Source organism: Budorcas taxicolor, chromosome 15, assembly GCF_023091745.1.
Source record: "Budorcas taxicolor isolate Tak-1 chromosome 15, Takin1.1, whole genome shotgun sequence".
Taxonomy (NCBI): Eukaryota; Metazoa; Chordata; class Mammalia; order Artiodactyla; family Bovidae; genus Budorcas; species Budorcas taxicolor.
Genome location: NC_068924.1, coordinates 28,697,010 through 28,713,285, shown reverse-complemented (window position 1 = coordinate 28,713,285; position 16,276 = coordinate 28,697,010). Strand labels below are relative to the sequence as shown.

Sequence of the window (16,276 nt, the reverse complement as noted above, 5' to 3'; positions counted from 1 at the left end):
TCAACCTGATCACAGAATTACACCTATGGGAACTTCCCATAACCCCTGCCCTATGAACAGCAAGGCAAAAAACTTTCCTTTCTGGCCTGTGGGGGTAGGGGATAGGGGAGTGGCCTAAGTAAGCTTCTAAAAACTGCCTGGTTGCTTGACCTCTTGTGTTTAGAGGGGACAACAGCTCAGTTTGGAAAAGTAGTCTAAACTTCCTAAAGACCTGACTCCTCATCAATCACTAACTCCCTAGGGTGAGAGGTGAAACTGACTCTTATAGAGATGTTGTCTGCTCTTGGGTTAGGAGCAGTACACAGCAGCCAACCTACTTGTGGATTTTCCAGGAGTTTCAGAGCAGCTCTACAGCTTCAGGTATATTTACCAAACAGGGCAAAAAGATGGAATGGCGAGAAAGGATGGTTGCAATGAGTTGTGCATAATACAGGGGAGTCAATTCTGCATTTTTGCTTCCTTAATTCCTTTAAAACCTACCAGACCAAAGCCCTCACCCTTAAGAGACCCACACCGAGTATCCCTGGTTGCAGTTGATGTGTGTCTGCTTTAGCAAGAAAGCTACACTTTCAAGGAGGTACAGCTGTTGCTTCCAGCTCAGTTTCAATCTTGAGGATGGGGACTTTCTATTTTCCTCTCTTCCTCCAATGAGCCCTGCAGATATAAACTTTTTTTTTTTTTTATCTTAGCTCACCAACCAGGGATCGAACCTGCAGCCCCTGCCGTGGAAGGGCAGTCTTAACCACCGGACTGCCAAAAGTCCCATATAACTTTTTAAAAAGCTATTCTGTATCGACTCTGGAAATCTCTGAGAGGCTACCTAGTGTGTATGATGTTAACTGAGGGCAATGTTTCCTGCAGCAGTGCATGGGCTGATTGATTTGGGGTTTGATACTGAGTAGACCAATGACAGACCTTTTCTTAAAAGGAACTCACTTCCCTCCCTACCTCCTCTATGTGGAATTAATTAACCCAGAGCAGGAACCACAAACCTCCTACATCAAACAGAATGCTCAGTCAGATCTAATTATTTTGTTAGTCTCCCTCACAAGCAGCCAACAAAAAGTCCACTTGACACCATGGAGGTATCAGCTGCCAGAGGGTGTGGTATGGGTTTGGTGTGCTTCATTTCACTGGATTAACGTTACAGCCTCAGGGAGCCAAGCTACACTTTAGCAACATTAGACAAGATACTTGCTAGTTCTAAGGAAAAAATATTCAAAATCTTTCCTCTCACCATTAAAATAAAAACTTATTCATTCCAGAAACTTATTATTCATCAGAGATTTGCCTTCCAATTTGGTGACATTCAATAGTTTTTAAATTTAAATAGAGTAAGGAAGCAGCCTGTTCTGAGGCATTTTCCAAGGCATTCATCACTCATCACTTACTTCTTACCACTGTCTGTCTAATGGAGAAGAGGATGCACCAAAATATCACCACCTATGGTTACTCCTTCAAGATGAAGCTTCATTTCTCTGATTCTACAACTGCCCCTGACAAAATGAGGATCAAAAGCCCATCGTGCCATCAAATTCAAAAGCTACACTGTCAGGAGTACATGTGTATGTGTTCTCAAATGTAGAAAAGTACACAAGGAGGTACAATACTTGTTACAGGGAGAAAAGGTAATGAATACTCTTAGAGATTACTTCCTCTTAAAAGAAACATATCATTAATTTTTAATCTTAGATCCCATTACATCATTCTGAATCAGCAAGAATACACCAAAGTATGAGGGTCAACAGTCTAAAAAACATTCATTTTATAATACTTTATTTGATTAAAGAATCTGTCTTCTTTGTGTACACTGGAATGTTATATTCCCTATGTATTTTACAGGGTTACAAAATGTCTCTCATTTTAAATATTACCCCAAAAGTAATTTCAGAAAAAAAAGTTTTTGTGAAACTAAATCTCACTTTTAAAAAATCATATGGACAAGCAACTCTCCAACAAAACTGAATTAATAAGATTCCTTGTCTACATAACTACATGACAGATTTCTTGTCCCAGTCCCCTTCCTCAAAAAACCTTATGTGGAAACCAAGCTAGAGATAAGGATTCTTCCCTGATGCGATTAAGGGGAAGGGAAAGGCCAGCAATTTCTTTGGCAAACAATTCCATCCATGGCCATCTGTGTGTGCCTGCTTTGCTTGCAGTACAGTACACTCTTTGCAGGGAAGGCCAAATGTTGTTCAGAGTGGGAGTGGTACTCTCCAACCAGCTGAAAGTGCAGGAGGTCGTCTACTGTCATCTGTCTCTTCCTCCGCCTGTGGCTGCAGCCTGGCAACAACTCTACCAATCCCCAGGGCAACAATGGGTTAAAAGCAAACGCTAGGCTGGCTGATGCAGTCTTCTCCACTGAAGAAATAATGGATGAGGAGGGCGCTGAGAAACAACCACTACACGATGATACTCATCAGAAAAGACGTACGTACGAGAGAAAAAGGAAGGGTTTCAGAGATGCGAAGGACAGGCTGCTGAAACAAATGTTGAGGCTAGAAAGGAGTATTATCAGCAATTCCTATATAGCAATATAATCAGCTGCATCTTGAAAAGCTAAAGACCCGGTGGTGGGACTGGAGTCTCCCTGACAGTTTAGGGCCCACGGGATTGGCACAAAGACTCCCTGAGGGTTCAGCCTCCAAAATCATAACCTTATTTCAGACGGAAAGGAAAAAACTGATGACATTTAGAGAACATTCAGGAAGAGGGAGGTGGTGAATCTCAGGAATGTGAATGGATTACAAAGACCACGAGCAATCATGTATTAGCTGAAGCACCCAAAATGTGGAGGATCGAAGGCTGGGTGGCACCAGCAGCAAACATGATCACCTGCGGTGTGAAATCCACAACTGGACAGGACCATTTTCCTCCCGGACACCTTGAAGTTGGGGGGCTATGCCATCTGAAAGCTGTTTCTCAGCTGTCTTTATTATCGACACAATACGATTCATAGTAGTGTTCTAAAGCAGAGTGACAAGCCTGAAAGGAAAACAGCTTGGCAAAGGAATGGAGGGATGAATAGATATAGGAAAACAACATAAGACAACCTTATCTTTTAATGTGTAGACCTCATACCTCTCAAGCAGTTCACTTGTATAGTCCAAAAATCGAGGTTGGATTAGATCAACCTGTTACGGGAGTGCCAAATACAATGCCTATATGCAGATGATCCCAGGGCTTGACTGGATATACAAAAGAAAAAAACTGAAGGTAAAGAAGTGTGAAAGATTAAAATCTTCCGCAGAGAATACTTTTTAAAAACAAAGTATGAAATATAATATATTTAAGGATTCAAATAAAAGAACAACTTAGGCAAAGGGAGAGAATGTTTAACTGGGGGCATTCTCTGGAGAGCTTGCTTTCCTGCTGGCCAGTAAATCTGCCAAAGAAATCAGCAGCCTTTCCCTTTATGGTGTGTCATTGCTTTGCCAAAGAACGTCTCTGTGACACTGAAACACTGAGGGTGAGTTGAGGGTCCTTGCGCTCAGAGAATCGTGCACTGTGTTTGAAAAAAAAAGGGTCTCCAATGGCTTGTGGGTTTGGAAAAAACTCTTCAGCCACTGTTGGCTTCTTCTTTATTTGAAAATTTTCCTTTTCGGTTCCTTCTTCTTGGTATTACAGAATTTCATACTTATCCACTAGGAAAGTGGTCTCTGTGGAAAACCTTACAGGGCTGTTTCCATCTACCTGGGTCACTTTGGTAACCTAGGAAAACAAACAAGGAGTAAGGTAAAGCAGAAGAACAGCGGGTCTTCAAGGTGCTGGCTAAATTCTCAGTACAGAACAGATTAAATTCACTAAAGCAACATTAAAAGTTTAACTCAGAAATACTAAAAAAGTTCAATTCACAACTGTAGCTCACAGCATCACTCTTCCCCATCAACATAATTAATCTGTTCTTTGACAGAAAAGATAACTCTTGGGATAACAAGTAGAATGGTATTAAGTAAAAGGTCCAGAGCAAGCAGCCACTGCCCAGGCCCTGCCCTATAAAACCCATTAGGTCACAGACATTCTATAAGGATGACCAATTAACATTCTGACCCAAAAGGCAATATTCAACATTACTTGTTAAAAGTGCTCTCAAAGTCTCTCTAAGCTACTCTATCATACTTATTTTCTAGATATGGCTGGGTTGTTCCAATGAGATTTCTTTTTATTAATAATAATAAACATCCAGTTTAATGAATTACCAGTAACAATGGTGCCTGTAATGGCACCAACACAAAACTTGAAGCACTGACTCATATTTTCTAATGAAGTTCTGATAGAGCAATTTATACTGTCCTGTTCTTCAAATGGTCCCTAACAGGAAAATGTCTCGGGTTCAACAATGTGCTCCAATACTGATGGGGTTGAGCCAATAACTCAGTGGGGGCAGGAGAGAGAGAAAACTGACAGAGGAAATTATAACTTCCTAAGCACTTAGAGGAGAGACAGAGACCATCTGGAAAGGTAAGAGTGCAAATCAACAAGTCAGAGGGGAAGATGACAATATAAACTCAGTGCTTGTAATGCAATTTCAAAAACTAGAAAAACAAGGAGTTAAAAATAATGACCTAAACAGTTTACAGGGAATTCCCTGGCAGTCCTGTGGTTAGGATTTGGCACTTTCACTGCCATGGGCCTGGGTTCAATCCCTGGTTGAGAAACTAAGATCATGTAAGCCATGTGGTACAGCCTAAACAAATAAATAAGGAACAGTTCACAGATTTCCACTGTTTTGTTCACCTAAAGGACAGAGTTTACAGCAGAAATGGCTTATAATGATCTATATTAATGATGGGAAGCAGTCTTTGGGTTCAAATCAAGTGACAATACTACAAAAGGGATTATAAGTCATGTGCTGAATGCTTTGGTAAATGGATTCTAAGATACATGAGATTATTGAAAACACAGGCAACTAAGAGATATGACTCCTGCACAACCCATAATACTTTTATACATAGTCACATTCAATTTCTTTATCTGATCTAGAGAAAAAAACCTGAAATAAAGCAGGTGAAGAATTTGACCAAGACTGTGGCTCAGCATTAAAGAATCTGCCTGTAATGCAGGAGACTAGGGTTTGATCCCTGGGTCGGGAAGATCCCGTGGAGGAGGGCAAGGCAACCCACTCCAGTATTCTTGCCTGGAGAATCCCATGGACAGAGGAGCCTGGTTTGGCTACAGTCCAAAGGGCTGCAAAGAGTTGAACATGACTGGAACAACTGAGCACGCACGCAATACAATGAGACAGCAATGGAATCCATGGGGGACATCATTTTTTCTGATTTTCTGCTCTGTCTATGAAGTCATATTGCCTATTAAACATCTGTTCTACCACCTTCCCCGTGTAAGATTTCTATTAAAAGGGAATACCTGTATGTTACAGTAATTTTTTTTGGAGATGAAGGAGACTTGAACAGGGAAGAAGTCATTGGGCTGCCCAGCAATGCTGAACTCAAGGCTGCCACTCTTATTTTTGGCATCAATCACTGGCAGGCACCACTCCAAGGTATTTCGTCGACTGTCATGTCGATACTCGCCATCAATCTCACCAATCACTGGAGCGCCAACACCAGATCTGCCACAAGAAACACCCATGTCAAGTTAGTTGTCCAGAGTTAGAAAAACTCTGCCAAGGAAAACCAGTCCCAAATATGATTATGCTTCTCAAATTCTTCCTGCTTTTATACAGTCCTAGAAAAAATTAGACTCCCTAATAACCTCAAGGACCCTTACACTGGCTAAGGGTTTCACTCATCCCTTCTGTAGGTCCAGATATATACAACCATAAGTAATTGGCACACAGTCATGAGGTGTTCCAACTTATGGACTAGATCTGGAGCTGGCAGGGGACTGAGACTGACAAATGTGTGAAGTGGGATATATTTCAAAAAATCCTGCACTGATGCTTTGCTGCACTGTCAAGAAGGAATTTTAATATAGTGTTGTTCTCTTTATAGATGCCAATGGGGGGAAAAACAGGTTGATAATAACAGTGGGGGAGAACTTAAAATGCCTATGGTTATTTAGAATGGAAATGAATTTGGACCTCTGAGAATGTTTTCAAAAGATTTCAGAATGTTTCAAAACTTACTGTAGTTGATGCCAGTGGGTTTATTTGATTTACAATCCAGGAAATCAACTTTTATTTGGTAAGTGAAAGAACAATTGCCCCTGGGCAAACGTGAGCATGATGGGAAAGAGAGATACACAGTTGTCCTAAATCTGCAGGAGAACCAGGGCTAGTTAGGATGTATTTCACACCCGCACACATGGCTGACAGTGTCACCTACTCCTACACATTCTAAATTTACCACCTTTTAATTCACCAGTGACATCCAATGTTTGCATTAGGGCTTGGTAAATAAGGGAGACCAGAAAAACTTTGATAAAGGGTGAGATAACACAATTAACTCTTTTATGGTCCCAGTTGTATATATGTTTCTTCCCTTTCCCCCTGTTCCCATTCTGGTTCTGAGCTCTAATTTGATCAGTTCTAGACAAAAGGGTAAAGTGCTGTCCAAGGGTCTCTTCTGGAGACTGTTGCAAAATTGAACTAAGACACAGGAAACCACCATAACCACAATTATAGGGTAGATGGAGAGGCCTAAAACTTGTGGCATCCTAAAAATAGTCTAGCAAAATAAATCTTGACAAAATAAAACCCACACCTGTCACCAACGCCCAAGTCTCAGGATGGTTCAAGGCAGACATCTATTGTTCTGAAGTAACAACCAAGCTGTGAAGAATTAAGATGATTAGCCCATTAAAGGGGACACTGGTAATAAATCATGTTTTAAAAAATGGAAATAAGAATGACTAAAACCAGACCTGGCCATGTCTGGACCTGAATCAAACTATAAATTAATTTAATTTTAATTCAAATTAATTTAAAATTAATTTGAATAAACCTGCATATTGAATTAGAACTTTTTTCTCTAATAATAACTGAGCAATTTAATAGTAAATACACACTAAGAATATACTTACTAGGTATTTATTATTAAGCCCTGTATTTAATCATGGGGATGCTGAGAGGCGAAGGAGAGGAGCAGGGATTCAATGGTGAAATAATAATAGTTCAGTCACTAGAAATGCTAGTGAGGAGATAAAGTTTTCTAGGTGATCCTAGAAAGTATGCCATTTAAGCATACATCAAAACTTACTGGAACTAAACTTCTGGGGGTGATGGATTTTTGTTATTTTAATTGTGATCATGGTTTCACAGGTGCATATAGGTCAAAACTTATCCAATTGTACAATTTAAACATACGTAGTTTATTGCATGTCAACCATACTTCAATGAAGTTGTCAGAAAATTTCCTGAAACTAATGCAAATATCTTGTTTCACCAAGAATAGTACCCTGAAATCACTCTCATCTTTAGCTGGTAACTTAGCAAAGAAGGTGAAAAAAGAATTCAGTCTGACAGACTCAATTTCTTATTTAAGAGTTGCAAAACAAAACAGAGAACTGGCTCCTCCTTCTGGAAACCTTCATTACTACAGGAACAAACTGAAGACCAACATCTGAAAACACAGCTTTAGAACTACAACCAGCTTTTTATGTTTGGCTTTAAAGTCAGTAATATGCACTCCTTCAAAAGTATACAGTTGGATACATTTTGACATTACATTGTAATGTAAGTACATTACAATCAAGTCACAGAATATCTCCATCATCTCCAAAGCTTCCTTGTGCTCCTCTGCAGTCAAATGCCTGATTTCTGTCCCAAGAGTATTACCTTTTCAGAATGTCTTATACATGGAATCATACAGTTAGTATGCAGTCTTTTGTACCAGGCTTCTTTCACAACTGGCCTTTGTATCTTATATATCTTAGCATGGACAGTCAGCTAAGTGTTGCCTCCAAAACTGAGTTCTAAAAGACTAGTTCTATAAGCTCACTATAGAAAAAGTGATTATATGGGGAACTTACGGGAGTGGAATGGTGATAATCACATCATTCAGTTCTAAATTATCTTCTTGTAGCTCATATTCTATGTTGACATCACAACCATTTCCACTTTCTGAGGGCCAGCAATTAACTGAAGACAAAAGGAAAGCAAGTATACTAGAACATTAGGAAAAGAATGAAGCAAAGTTAAGACTGCAAATCAAAACCGATACCAGCAAGCCTTAAAACATTCTAATGTAAACTATTAGAAACAATGGTTTCAAAATTAAAGATATTAAAAATTAAATCTAATCATTAAAATATAGTCCATTTTAAAAGGTCATTTTGCCAAAAAGAATTATGGCAATAAGGACAAGTCAGGGCTATTTCTAATTTTCAGTGCAGACTAGCTTAGTAGGACTGGCCAGAGGCACTTACTTGTCAGTGGAATAAAAGATTCCTCTGTGGTCTGTAGTCTCCACTTTAGCACCCCTACATCACTGTTGACTGGAAATGACTTCTCTGGATTCTTCAAACCAATTAGAGATTCTGCAGTGAAAAGTTTTTTATCCACATTTGGATGGGTCTGAAATGAGAAAGGAAAGAAAATTTCTGAGGTTCAGACATGACAAGACAGGAAATAAATTCCTTTTGGTCTTACATGGCCCATAATCTAAACATCTAAAATAGGGTGCATAAAAAAATTCCAATTATTTTTTATTTTGAAGAAAGATTTCCCTTCTTCAAAGACTGTGTTTTAAAAAATGTTGACTGCACTGGGTCTTCATTGTGGTGAGCAGGCTTAGCAACCCCACAGCATATGGGATCTTAGTTCCCCCACCAGGGATTGAACCCACATCCCCTGCACTGGAAGGTGGAATCTTAACTACTGAACCACCAGGGAGGTCCCTGAAAGACTTTTAAAGGTTTAAGACATTTTAAAAATAGCAATAAAGTAATTTTTACTCTAAACCATTTTGTTTGTAAGTAACAAGTTAGTAATTTTGTAACCGAAAAAGTTAAAAGACCATCAGCCAAGTCCTTTACAAAAATACTTTAGGGGGAGCAGCCTCATGGTGAGGCCAAGCTTGCCAAATAGAAGAGAAGGGTCAAAGTTTGATCCGCCATCTTTGTCACACAGTAGTCCTCATCTTGCACTAACGAAGGAAAGGGAAAAGCTCTGTGCAAAGTTTACTTGCAATTTTGTGTAGAGAGCTAAAGTTGTTCAAACTCAGGCCAAATAAGATGGACCAATCTTTTTTAAAGAAGTCATATTAGGGGAAAAAAGGAAAAAGAAGAAACTTTTGCAATGAAGACTACATACACTTTACGAGCCAGCAATGCTACTGTCAAATAATATAAGCACTACTTCCAAAAGACAATTGTGTGTTGGTTATGCTTTTCAATTGTGGTGTTGGAAAAGACTCTTGAGAGTCCCCTGAACTGCAAGGAGATCCAACCAGTCATTCCTAAAGGAAATTAGTCCTGAATATTCATTGGAAGGACTGATGCTGAAACTCCAATACTTTGGCCACCTGATGCGAAGAAGTGACTCATCTGAAAAGACCCTGATGCTGGGAAAGACTGAAGGCAGGAGGAGAAGGAGATGACAGAGGGTGAGATGGTTGGATGGCATCACTGACTTGATGGACATGAGTTTGGGCAAGTTCAGGGAGTTGGTGATGAACAGGGAAGCCTGGCATGCTGCAGTCCATGGAGTCCCAAAGAATCAAACATGACTGAGCTGAACTGAACTTAACTATGAGGCAGGGAAAAAAGGAGACAAAATCATCTTCTTCTCTGAAAAGGCCTGGTTCTTGTGACAAGAGATGTAAGATCAACTATCTAAATAAAATATAACAATCTTCCTTGGTGGTCCAGTGGTTAAGACTCCCCACTTCTAATGAAGAGGAGGTGGGTTTGATACCTGGTCAGGGAACTAAGATTCCATACTCCACACAGCACAACCACAAATTTTTAAAAATAAAATAAGACAGGACTTCCTGTGGCTCAATGGTAAAGAATCCACCTTGCCAATGCAGGTGACCAATCCCTGATTCGGGAAGATCCCACATGCCACGAAGCAACTAAGCCTGTGAGCTACAACTATTGAGCCTGTGCACCAAAACTATTGAGCCTATTTCCTAGAGCCTGGAAGCTTCAACCACTGAAGCCCGTGGACCTAGAGCCTGTACTCTGAATCAAAAGAAGCCACTGCAATGAGAAGCCTGGACACCACAACTAGAGAGCAGCCTATGCAGCAACAGAGACTCACCCAAACCATCAATAAGTGAAATTTTCGAAAATAAGTAAATAAAATGTACCAAGAACAACCGTGTTAAAGGTTTCTTAGAAAGAAGCCACATAGGTGGAACATACTTATTTTTAAGAATTCTATGTACGTTTCGAATATACCATTAGATACTGCCCTTCAGCTAACAAAACAAGCACTGGCAGTTTATAGAGTAGCAGTTAATAAAATACCTGCCCATTAAGTTTTAAAACTTGTTGTTTCTTTAACTATACTTCAAGCAAAATCTTAAATGAATTTACTTTTGCATAATAGTAACAGATAAGCATCTCTTTGTACCTCTGTATGAAGTCATTTATTAGATTTCAAAATGACCTTTCACTCAATTTCAATATTAAAAGCTCATACTAATACAGCTGCTGTCAATCACTCACAACGGGCTTGGAAAGGCATTTATCGACTCAAGGCATCCACTGTAGATAACAGATTAACTTTTTTCCTATGCATTTAGAATGGTACTGCTGCTGCTGCTGCTAAGTCGCTTCAGTTGTGTCCGACTCTGTGCGACCCCATAGACGGCAGGCTCCTCTGTCCCTGGGATTAGTTACATAAAATAAATAATCATCTGTGTTCTATGGTTCATACAGGAACTCCAGCTGCACAAGACTGTGCTAAGTAGACAACAGCCTTGATAATCCCTTATTAAAAGCCTCTATGCACCTGTAGCTGTACTCCTTTCTTGTCTTCATTTTCCACATGAAGACGAATTCGGCCAAATTTATCATCTGAGATCCTAAGCATGATCATGCCATGCAGCTCCATGTTCTGTAACCCTCCATCTCGGCCACAGGTTAATGTGATCTTTTCCTCAATCTTCATGTGCACACTGTAGAGAAAGAAAAATAAATTTGTTCAGAAAGGTAAAAACCAGAATTCCCTTTCTCTGGGGATGTTGATTAGCCATCAGCAACTTATTTTAAGGTGTTGCAGCCATATGTATCAAAATTTATAGCATTAAACAAACTATTACATTTTGTTAAAAATTTATTTTTTATTGCTTTGGGTCTTCCTTGCTGTATGCCGAACTATTACATTCAGAATGGACAAAAAGCAAGGTCCTGCTGTATAGCACAGGGAACTATATCCAATCTCCCAGGATAAACCATAATGGAAAAGATTTCCTATATATATATATGCATAACTGAGTCGCTCTGCTGTACAACAGAAATGAATACAACACTGTAAATCAACTACATTTCAACTTTTCAAAAAAGGAAAAGAATACTTTATCACTATAGAAAATAAAATAAAGCATTATATCCTTTGGTTTAGCGATTCTTCATCGTACAGGTAAGTCTGTACCTGTGTAAAACAATGCATGTTATTCACTGAACAACTGTTTGCAATAGCAAAAGTTTAGAAATAAATGTCCATCACCAGGAGGACGACTTAAATACATAAAAGTATGTCGACAAAATGAATACTGGGCAATTGCAAGAAAAAGAGGAACAACTGACCAAGTTTTTTATTTGAAAATAATGTCAAAAATTAAAAAATCAGGGACTTTTCTGGTGGTCCAGTGGTTAAGACGCTGCACTTTCACTATAGAGTGGGTGGGTTCAATCCCTGGTCAGGGAACTAAGTTTTCACACGTTGCATGGTGTGGCCAAAAAAGAAAAAAAAAGATTAAAATGGTAACAGGAATATATGCATACCCCTTTTAATCTGTTGCTAATATTTTATCCCATTTGTTTGATCATTCCAATACTCTATGTAACTATATTTTACTTTTTCTCCTGAACCATTTACATGCAGATAATATACATCATGGCCCCTTATCCCTAAACATTTTTCAGAATATACTTTGTGAGAATACGATATTCTCTCACGTAACCACAGGTCTGTTATTAACTTCATAAATTTATCAGTTCAGTTCAGTTGCTCAGTCATGTCCAACTCTTGGCAACTCCATGGACTGCAGCACGCCAGGCTTCCCTGTCCAACACCAACTCCTGGAGCTTGCTCAAACTCATGTACATTGAGTTGGTGATGCCATCCAACCATCTCATCCTCTGTTGTCCACTTTTCCTCCTGCCTTCAATCCTTCCCAGCATCAGGGTCTTTTCAAATGAGTCACTTCTTCGCATCAGGTGGCCTAAGTATTGGAGTTTCAGCTTCAGCATCAGTCCTTTCAATGAATATTCAGGACTGATTTCCTTTAGGATTGACTGGTTGGATCTCCTTGCAGTCCAAGGGACTCTCAAGAGTCTTCTCCAACACCACAGTTCAAAAGCATCAGTTCTTCAGTGCTCAGCTTTCTTTACAGTTCAACTCTCACATCCACACATGACTACTGGAAAAACCATAGCTTTGACTAGACATTCCTTTGTTGGCAAAGTAATGTCTCTGCTTTTTAATATGCTATCTAGATTGGTCATAGCTTTTCTTCCAAGGAGCAAGCGTCTTTCATTTCATGGCTGCAGTCACCATCTGCAGTGATCTCGAAGCCCAAAAAATTAAAGTCTGTCACTGTTCCCATCATTTACCCATCTATTTGCCATGAAGTGATGGGACCGGATGCCATGATCTTGGTTTTTTGAATGTTGTGTTTTAAGCCACTCTCCTCTTTAACTTTCATCAAGAGGCTCTTTAGTTCTTCTTTGCTTTCTGCCTTAAGGGTGGTATCATCTGCATATCTGTTATTGATGTTTCTCCCAGCAATTAATTGATTTTTCACTTAATTGAAGACAAAAATTTCCTTATAACACCCAAAAAAGACATCCTTTTCATCATAGGGGATTGGAATGCAAAAGTAGGAAGTTCAGAGAAACCTGGAGTAACAGGCAAATTTGTCCTTGGAGTACAAAATGAAGCAGGGAAAAGGCTAACAGAGTTTTGCGAAGAGAACACACTGGTCAGAGCAAACACTCTCTCTTCCAACAACACAAGAGAAGATCTACACATGGACATCACCAGATGGTCAATACCAAAATCAGACTGATTACATTCTTTGAAGCCAAAGATGGAGAAGCTTTATACAGTCAATAAAAACAAGACTGGCAGCTGACTGTGGCTCCAATCATGAACTCCTTATTGCCAAATTCATACTTAAATTGAAGAAAGTAGGGGAAACCACTAGACCATTCAGGCATGACCTAAATAAAATCCCTTATGATTACACAGTGGAAGTGACAAATAGATTCAAGGGATTAGATCCGATAGACAGAGTGCCTGAAGAACTGTGGACAGAGGTTCATGACACTGTACAGCAGGTAGGGATCAAGACCATCCCTAAAGAAAAAGAAATTCAAAAAGGCAAAATGGTTGTCTGAGGAGGCCTTACTAATAGCTGTGAAAAGAACAAAAGCTAAAGGCAAAAGAGAAAAGGAAAGCTATACCCATTTGAATGAAGAGTTCCAAAGAATAGCAAGGAGAGTTAGGAAAGCCTTCCTCTGTGATCAGTGCAAAGGAACAGAGGAAAACAACAGAATGGGAAAGACTAGAGATCTCTTCAAGAAAATCAGAGGTACCAAGGGAACATTTCATGCAAAGATGGGTAAAATAAAGGACAGAAATGGTATGGACCTAACAGAAGCAGAAGATATTAAGAAGAGATAGCAAAAATACACAGAAGAACTATACAAAAAAGATCTTCAGGACCCAGATAACCACGATGGTATGATCACTCACCTAGAACCAGACATCCTGGAATATGAAGTCAAGTGGGCCTTAGGAAGCATCATTACAAGCAAAGCTAGTGGAGGTGATGGAATTCCAGTTGAGCTATTTCAAACCCTAAAAGGTGATGCTGTCAAAGAGCTGCACTCAATATGCCAGCAAATTTGGAAAACTCAGCAGTGGCCACAGGACTGGAAAAGATCTATTCTCATTCCAATCCCAAAGAAAGGCAATGCCAAAGAATGTTCAAACTACCGCACAACTGCACTCATCTCACACACTAGCAAAGTAATGCTCAAAATTCTCCAAGCCAGGCTTCAACAATATGTGAACCAGGAACTTCCAGATGTTCAAGCTGGATTTAGAAAAGGCAAATTGCCAACATCCGTTGGATCATAGAAAAGGCAAGAGAATACCAGAAAAAATCTACTTCTGCTTTATTGATTATGCCAAAGCCTCTGACTGTGTACATCATAACAAACTGGAAAATTCTTCAAAAGATGGGATACCGGACCTCTTTGCCTGCCTCATAAGAAATCTGTATGTAGGTCAAGAAGCAACAGTTAGAACCAGATATCAAACAACAAACTGGTTACAAACAGGGAAAGGAGTACATCAAGGCTGGCTATTGTCACCCTGCTTATTTAACTTCTATGCAGAGTACATCATGAGAGACACTGGGTTGGAAGAAGCACAAGGTGAAATCAAGATTGCCAGGAGAAATATCAATAACCTCAAATACGCAGATAACACTACCCTTATGGCAGAAAGTGAAGAAGAACTAAAGAGCCTCTAGATGAAAGTGAAAGAGGAGAGTGAAAAAGCTGGCTTAAAACTCAACATTCAGAAAACTAAGATCATGGCATCTGGCCCCATCACTTCATGGCACATAGATGGGTAAACGAAGGAAACAGTGGGCTCCAAGATCACTGCAGATGGTGACTGCAGCCATGAAATTAAGAGATGCTTACTCCTTGGAAGGAAAGTTATGACCAACTTGGACAGCGTATTAAAAAGAGACATAACTTTGCTGAAAAGGTCCATCTAGTCAAAACTATGGTTTTTCCAGTAGTCGTGTATGGATGTGAGAGTTGAACTGTAAAGAAAGCTGAGTGCCAAAGAATTGATGCTTTTGAACTCTGGTGTTGGAGAAGAGTCTTGAGAGTCCCCTGGACTGCAAGGAGATCCAACCAGTCAATCCTAAAGGAAATCAGTCCTGAATATTCATTGGAAGGACTGATGCTGAAGCTGAAACTCCAATATTTAGGCCACCTGATGCGAAGAAGTGACTCATTTGAAAAGACCCTGATGCTGGGAAAGATTGAAGGCAGGAGAAGTGGACGACAGAGGATGAAATGGTTGGATGGCATTATTGACTCAATGGATATAAGTCTGAGTAAATTCCGGGAGTTGGTGATAGACAGGGAGCCCTGGCATGCTACAGTCCATGGGGTCACAAAGAATAGGACACGACTGAGTGACTGAACTGCAGTGAAAAAAGCAAGTGGAAAATGTGTTAAGTACACCACCACTTATGTATAACAAGAGAAAAACAGAAATTATACCATATTTTTATTCATCTATACATACATTATCTCTCTTGGAAGATATACACAAAAACTATTTAATGCTAGTTGTATCTGAAGAGAGAACCTTGAATGGCTGGGTGGGAAGAAGTTTTAGTGCAACATCCTTTGAACCTTTTGAATTTTGAACTACATGAATGTATAATCTAGTTTTTAAAATAAATAAAATAAAAGGTACTGCTGCTATGGGCCATTATTAAGTACAATCTATCCATATTCCTCACTAAAGCAGCTTTTAGCTGGGTGAACTTCAGTGGTTTAAAAAACTATGCTGGAGTCCTACTTTATTCTATTCCAACCTCTAAGTCTTCCCAGAAACAAAATCATGAGACTCAAGACCACAGAGACATGTATCTGAAGACAATGCATGGTATCATTTACCTTCATAAGCATTTGCTCCATGCTCAAGTATTCCAACATTCAGAAAAGAGTTTCAAGCTCTCTCTAGTACATGATAGTCTCCAACATCTTATTAAAATAGTGTCAAACCTGTCTCCTTCAGAGCAACCACTAGGAATAACACAGGAGCTTTATTGATTTGAAAGATTTATCCCAACAAAACCCTGTTCATTTCATATAAAATAAGACACACAATATACTCCTCTTTGAAGCACACTTGATAGAGGTATCCTCCCAGACTCATCTTTCACTTGACCTCAAAATCATCAGTAACAGTAGAAAGTCTGGGCTTCAAGACAAGAAATCTGAGTCATGAAAATGTGAACTTGATAACTACCACTTAAAAATGTTACCAACCAGTACCATAGTCCTGAGATAAGAGACAAATCAAAATATTCTATACTGGCTTTAAATACTTAAAAAGCAAAAATAACACATTAATTTGCTACTAAAGATATTTATAATTTTT

General features: G+C 39.3%; 1 protein-coding gene across 2 annotated transcripts in view; it reads right to left on the bottom strand.

Annotated features, from left to right (window-relative positions):
- Positions 1 to 1,711: 1,711 nt before the first annotated feature.
- The window catches only part of ARCN1 (archain 1), a 36,155-nt gene continuing 21,590 nt past the window's right edge, over positions 1,712 to 16,276 (bottom strand). For both annotated transcript variants that reach the window (XM_052652348.1, XM_052652347.1), the window contains exons 6-10: positions 10,865 to 11,030; positions 8,332 to 8,479; positions 7,936 to 8,044; positions 5,371 to 5,575; positions 1,712 to 3,714 (exon numbers count right to left, since the gene is read on the bottom strand). In XM_052652348.1, coding sequence (XP_052508308.1) covers positions 3,625 to 3,714; positions 5,371 to 5,575; positions 7,936 to 8,044; positions 8,332 to 8,479; positions 10,865 to 11,030 — 718 coding nt within the window. In that variant the 3' untranslated portion in view covers positions 1,712 to 3,624. The remainder of the gene's footprint in view (positions 3,715 to 5,370; positions 5,576 to 7,935; positions 8,045 to 8,331; positions 8,480 to 10,864; positions 11,031 to 16,276) is intronic.